Consider the following 7,500-nt stretch of genomic DNA (forward strand, 5'->3'; position numbering starts at 1 on the left):
TTTAGCAAAATCTGCTCCTCGGCCAACTAGGATAGTTAATGGAGTCAGTTTCAGCCATTTCATTAACTACCTTTGTAGCTGATATAATAATAATGTATTTTGTTTTTGCAGCTCAGTACCATAACCTTGACAATTTACTACATAGCCAGAGGTAAATAATTATGAAAAATTCTTTGTTTTTTTTGTGGAATTCTTTATGTTTACAGTATTACTGGTCATGTCAGGAGAGTTATGTACTTCCCCTCTGTACGGTTTTTCTGAGTTGGTTTTGTTTTCCACATTATACAAAGTGAAGGGGGTCCAATGTTGTCATTACAAATACCCGAAAGGGCACTTGGGGAGGAAAAGGTTGAAAACCCCTGGTATAGGTATTCAGGGGTACAAGTAGCAGGCGAAGGCAGGACAAGAGAAAAGATGTCACAAAGTAATTGAGGCAAGAAAGCTTGCAGGGTATCTGGAAATCCAGGTGGAAATACACGAAGGGGATTGTTAAGCCAATTCTCTTTTACGGGAGTGAAGTGTAGATGTTGACAGCAAATAAATAGATAAAAAGGTAGAGGCGGTTGAAATTAACTGGTTGTTAATTGTACATGAAAAGAATGTGTGGAGTGTTCATAGATGGTCTGGTTCAGTGGAAAGAAATGTTCCTGAAAATTATGGATAATTCGTAAATGTTGGAAGGTTGAAAGGAAAGAGAGAAGGATCTGGAAATTGCTGGATAGATACAGTGAATGATTACTGGAACGGAAGAGCCTTGATATTTAGAAAATGGAGGTGCCTGCAACATATATAGGTGAACGGTACAGTGTCTCTATATAACATCATCCTCGCTTCAACAGTCTAAGTGAATTTATGGCAATTACTATTGTCATTTTTTTTCTCTTTTTCATGTTAGGGACAACGGTTCTAATCGAAAAGTAGTATATATATATATATATATATATATATATATATATATATATATATTATATATATATATATTTATATATATATATATATATATATATATATATCTCTCTCTCTCTCTCTCGTCTCTCTCTCTCTCTCTCTCTCTCTCTCCGAGTAGTAGCCATCTTGCTTGGTGAGACGTACCCGCGTGAAGTCACAATAATCAACAGATATCACAAGTTTAACATACGACTAGAATTTGAGAAATATCTAGAAGTGTTCGTGAACTATCGGTGATAAGATTAGTGTGAAAATAGTAGGATAAAGCGTCTTCTTAAGTTAGTTTATCAATGTAATACTATAAATCAGAACAAGATGGCAGTAAGTTCCAACTGCGGGAAAAGGTGGCGTAATTTGGCGTGCTTAGCAGATTCGCAATACGATGAGGTAGCAGGAAGGGAACTGGCATTTCTCATCTATGAAATCAGCAACAGTCCTACCAAAAAGATACAAAAGCATTCATAGATATATTAGAAGGATATAATCCTTCAAACTGGAACAAATCTAATGAAAACATCTTGAAAATAATTGAAGAAGTTCCAAATAAAATCCAAGTGGTCAAGAGACTCATAAAGAAAATATACATAAACCAACATATTCCGACAAAGAAAATGAATAAGGTGAATCTTGTGAATATACTAATTGATGCATTAGGAAAAAGAAGAATGCCAAAAGCATGCAAACTGTGTAAGGTTTGGTATAGCATAGTCAATCCACAAAACCTAATCAGAAAATGTGCTGCATGCAACATTCCGACCCATCCACAGTGTGCTGAGGTAATACAAGATTTGAGAAAAGATACAAGAATTTTTTGTTCAACATGTCTATCATGGATAGACAATGTTATTAAATCAAGATTGAATGTACAAATAGTTGAGGATGAAGAAGAAGAGAAGGAGAAGAAGAAGAAGAAGAAGAAGAGGAAAACGGAAGAGAAGTAAACAAAAATGAAATGACAGAAAAAATAAGGAAAACAAAGAACAAGATAAAAGTATGGATGCAGAGATACTCATTGATACTACATATGAGGCAATAAAGCAATCATACCTACGAAGAAATAAATTACGATATGACAACAGAAAAGCAATCCCGAAGAGGCTCTACCCAGATCTATACAATGACGGGAAAGAGGAAAAAATAGACAAGAAAGACAAAATCTGCAACCTTTTGAAAAGAGGGAATTGCAGATTTGGAGAAAGATGTTACTACAAACATCCTAAGATATGTCAAAACTATGAAATATATGGTAAATGTGCATACTTAGATGGATATGGGGATGATTGCAGAGATCTGCATCCAAAATATGTAAAAACCTAAAAGAAGGAAAAGGATGTAAGTTCGACAAAAAATGCAAATATATGCACCCTGTAGCCATGAATCATAATCAAATAAATAACCAACCAAGTAATAAAATCCAAAATAAGAAAGAACAAATAAAGAGAGAAATCAAGAATATCAGGTAAAAGAGAAAAGCAAACCACCAATGAGATATGCAGAGGTGTCAGCAAAGAATTTCAAAGCATCAGCTCCGAAATTCTACTCAAGAGATAATAACTGTATTTATTATGCAAGAGGATATTGCAGAAACGGAGAAAATTGCAGATTCAGACACAAAATGAATAATTATGATGAAGGAAGATCAAATATTATGGAAAAGTTGGATTTTTTAATGTCAGAATTTCTGGAAATGAAAAAAAGAACAACATACCAGAACAGGAAAGAGACATGGGAAAATCCTTATTACTATCAGTATTAAATGAAGGAGAAAACACGCAAACCATCATAGTGATGAATGCGCAGGGTTTAGTTACGAGTAACTCAAAAGAAAAATAGAGTACTTAGAAGACTAACCCAAAATGAAAAGAAAATAGATATAATGAATATAAGTGAAACCTGGTATTCCCAAGAGACTGGGAATGATGATCAAATAAAAGGGTTCCAAACTTATAGATCAGATAGAAAAAATAGGAATCAAGGGGGAACCGCAATACAAATATATGGGAAAGACAAAAAACAAGGAAAAATATATGAGAAATATAGTAACTCAGAATGTGAACTAATAGCGGTAGAATTTGAATCTGAAAAATTGATGAACATAGTAATATATAGACCTCCTAATACTAAAGAGTTTGACTTAATAATTGAAAAATTGGATGATATATGTAGAAATCACAAGGACTGGACTATTCTCCTATCTGGTGACTTCAACTTTCCTTTCGTAGAATGGAAAGAACGAATAGGAGATTGTGGTTGTACTTATACATATAAAAAAGAGAGTAATAGTAGTGCAGAAGATAAGAGGCAATTTGAAAAGCTATTAGATATGCTACTAGAATACAACATTCAACAAATAAATCACCTGCCAACAAGAAAGGAAATACTTTAGACCTAGTATTTGTGAACGAGATGAATTATGTTAAAGAAATAATAGTTTATAATGCGAGTATTTCAGACCATAATGTCATAGAATTAACAGTTCATTCCAAAGCAAGTGAAAATAGAGATAAGCAAGAAATGAAAAAGTGGGAAGGATATGGAAAATACAACTTCTACAGTAAAATATAAAATGGTCAGAAATTAATGAAGAATTAAACAAAGATTGGGATAACATTTTCGTAAGTGATGGACATAACGGGTAAATACGGAGATATTATATAAATATTGGAGATAATAGTGGAAAAATATATACCGAAGAAGAAAAGTAAACATCATTCATGCATACCAAGAGACAGAAGAATCTTGTTCCAGAAAATCAGAAAGTGGAAAAAAGGTCTTGCAAAAGAAAAAAAATGCATGGAAAGTTATAGAACTAAAAAGTAAGATAGAAAATGCAGAAAAAAAGATTATACAATCAAAAGAAAATGAAAAACGGGACTTGGAAGAAAAACCCTATTAAATATCAAGCAAAACCCCAAAAACTATTATACTCATATGCGAAGAAGATGAATAAAAGAAGAATAGAAATAGGCCCTCTGAGAATTGAAGGGAGATTAACGATGAAAAAAAGGAAATTTGCAACATACTGGCAGAAACGATATAAGAGAGAATTCACCCCTAGAATAGATAATGAAGGATAATGATATAGAAGTAAGGGATGAAAATAGTGAATATTTAGCTGACATAGATATTAATGAAGCTGATATTGTGCAGGCTATTAATGAAATTAAAAATGGAGCTGCTGCAGGGCCTGATGAATTCCTGCTATTTTGTTAAAGAAAGTAGTTCATTCTATCGCAAAGCCACTTGCAATATTATTAAGACAAAGTGTAGATACAGGCAAGATATATGATGAGCACAAATTAGCGTATATTACCCCTACTTTCAAAAGTGGATCAAGACTAGAGGCAAGTAATTATAGGCCTGTGAGTCTAACATCACATATAATGAAAGTGTATGAAAGGGTAATGAAGAAAAATATTATGAAACATTTAATAAAAAATAATTTGTTTAATAAAGGACAACATGGTTTTTCGTACCCGGAAAAAGTACACAAACCCAACTGTTAGTCCACCGTGAAAACATATTCAAAAATATGAAAAGCGGAAATGAAACAGATGTGGTTTATTTAGACTTTGCAAAAGCTTTTGATAAAGTAGACCATAATATATTAGCGAAGAAAATTAGAAAACACAATATCGTGGATAAAGTAGGAAGATGGTTAAAAGAATTTTTACACAACAGAAAACAGATAGTTATTGCAAACGACGAGAAATCGGATGAAGCCAAGGTAATATCCGGTGTGCCGCAAGGTACGGTGTTAGCTGCAATACTGTTTGTTATTATGATTGAAGACATAGACAATAATGTTAAGGATTCGGTAGTGAGTAGTTTCGCAGATGACACAAGAATAAGTAGAGAAATTACTTGTGATGAAGATAGGAACGCTCTACAAAGAGACCTTAACAAAGTATATGATTGGGCAGAGGTAAATAGGATGGTATTTAACTCTGATAAATTTGAATCAATAAATTATGGAGACAGAGAAAGAAAGCTATATGCATATAAGGGACCTAATAATGAGATCCAATCACAAATAAGGAAGCAGTTTAAAGACCTTGGTGTGATGATGAATAGGAACATGTTATGCAATGATCAAATAGCAACTCTGTTGGCAAAATGTAAAGCAAAAATGGGAATGTTGTTACGGCACTTTCAAAACAAGAAAAGCTGAACACATGATTATGCTTTATAAAACATATGTTCGTAGTCCACTTGAATATTGCAATATGATATGGTACCCACACTATCAAAAGGATATTGCACAAATAGAGAGTGTACAAAGGTCCTTTACAGCTAGAATAGAAGAAGTTAAGGACCTAGACTACTGGGAAAGACTACAATTCTTAAAATTATATAGTCTGGAAAGGAGAAGAGAACGCTACATGATAATTCAGGCATGGAAACCGATAGAAGGAATAGCAGAAAATATCATGGAACTAAAAATATCAGAAAGAGCAAGCAGAGGTAGATTAATAGTGCCCAAAAATATACCAGGAAAAATAAGGAAAGCACACAGGACATTAATCCACTACGCACCAGCATTCGATAAGCAGCCGTCTATTCAATGCGTTGCCAGCTCATCTGAGGAATATATCAGGAGTGAGCGTAGATGTGTTTAAGAATAAGCTCGACAAATATCTAAACTGCATCCCAGACCATCCAAGATTGGAAGATGCAAAATATACCGGAAGATGTACTAGCAACTCTCTGGTAGACATTAGAGGTGCCTCACACTGAGGGACCTGGGGCAACCCGAACAAGATGTAAGGTCTGTAAGGTAAGAGACGCCGCCGAGTGGTGGTGAAACGGTCCGTCGACTAAAAAAAAGAAAATGGAAAGAATCTTGAATAATTTTCTTTATTTCTAAGAAGCTTGCCTCAAGAGAGAAAAATTATAGGCAGGTTCCAAGTCTTGATAAAAAAGTAGTCTCTGCGAACAATGCCGTTAACTCCAAAAGAAATTACAGACGTATTAGACTCTAAAGCTACTCACCTTCCACTGGATGTCCAGAAATGGAGAGGCAGAAGAAGCATAAAATGAGAAACGCTGCCTTCATCTTGGCGTCTGGCTGCTGACTGAGAACTGCAATTGATTGTTCACCTGCTTGGAGAAATGAGGGAACTCGTCTATCTTATCTTTGTTATTGCGAAATACTTTTTTACGTTCGTTTTCAGTCACTTGCAGCTGAGTATGCGAGTCGGTTTTGAAATGACGCATTTGGGGATTTCCTGGATAAAGACCCCCAAGGGTTTTATCCAGGTATGTAGCCACCTTTTCAGAAGCATGTTTAGTACAACCCCGTTGGGGGATGACCGTAAAAACATAAACAAAAGACTTTAAATATCATATAGGTAAAGACTCCGAAGGAATATTAGTCCTAGCTAACGAACCTGAAAACCCTTGGGGGTCACTATCTAGGAAAGATCCCACATTTAGGGCCTAGCAAATAGGTAGTCTGAAGGTAAATTTTTAAATACGCATTGCGGTAGTTTTGATGTAATGATGAAAGTTTGCCTAGAATACAAAAATATTATAATTGGTCAAGTTACCGTGTTATAATTCCTTTGTGATAAGCCAAGGCCAAATTGAAGTTGCACCACAGTACAGAATGACAAAAAATACAATTCAGACACTCGAAAATTCAACCATCTGTTCTTTTTCCCAGTTATTAATAGGCTTTGTAAACGATAACTCATACCGTACGTCTACTTGAATCACTTGCAACACTCGTGCCTAATATGTAATGACGTATTGTATTAATTACATTTTAACAAAATATTAATATTACATTGATTATTATGGCGGAAAATAGAGAGATTAAGATGAGTATGTTAAGAAATTCTTTCATGAAGGTTCTCCGTGGGGATCTGGCATATAGTATTTCTTAGGCGTACCGTAGGCGGTAGTGTTGGTTCTTTGCATTGTTTGTTTGTTTTTGTTTTTTCCACTTCCCTCCGTCCAGTTTTATTCATTTTCTCCATGGCTATCTAACTACTTTTAACTTGATTTCGCTTTAATATCATATCCACCTTTCATTCAAGAACAAAATAATCCTCTGGGGGTGTAGGCTTTACAAGATCGTACAAAAGTGGCTCAGTGACCTGGCTGAACCACCTCAAAACTATAAACTCCATTCATTCAGCATTTTTGTCAAAATCGTTTGTTGCTCGTAAAGAAAAGACTGATAACAATAGTAGTATGGAAATATCGAAATTAATCGTATGCACGGTTTATGTGGAATAAGAAGTAAAGAAAAGACAATGTAGAAATTCTAGGAGGCAGACAGGAGATTGCAGGTTAGTAGACGGATCAATGCATTCTTTGATTCGTTGGTCATGTTGGAAGAACAGAGACCGATAGGCCCAGTTATAGTTGTGTCATTCGGAATTGTTAGAACAGAATATAGAATTTAGGCCAAGCGCGGGAACCTATTGCACTGACGGCACTATCCCCGGCTGCCGGGTTCGGAAGTGTAACCAAGAGGAAGGAGGGTAAATGCCCAGAACTGCTTCGTTGATGGGTGAAGGAGGTGAGTAAAAAGAAAGGACTAAC

General features: G+C 35.0%; 1 protein-coding gene across 1 annotated transcript in view; it reads right to left on the reverse strand.

The window, feature by feature from the left end:
- Positions 1-6,099, reverse strand: part of LOC135216196 (vitelline membrane outer layer protein 1-like) — a 42,033-nt gene extending 35,934 nt beyond the window's left edge. Inside the window, exon 1 of the mRNA XM_064251338.1 lies at positions 5,941-6,099. Coding sequence (XP_064107408.1) covers positions 5,941-6,004 — 64 coding nt within the window. The 5' untranslated portion in view covers positions 6,005-6,099. The remainder of the gene's footprint in view (positions 1-5,940) is intronic.
- Positions 6,100-7,500: the final 1,401 nt, after the last annotated feature.

The sequence above is a fragment of the Macrobrachium nipponense genome, chromosome 19 (genome assembly GCF_015104395.2).
Source record: "Macrobrachium nipponense isolate FS-2020 chromosome 19, ASM1510439v2, whole genome shotgun sequence".
In the NCBI taxonomy this organism is placed as follows: domain Eukaryota; kingdom Metazoa; phylum Arthropoda; class Malacostraca; order Decapoda; family Palaemonidae; genus Macrobrachium; species Macrobrachium nipponense.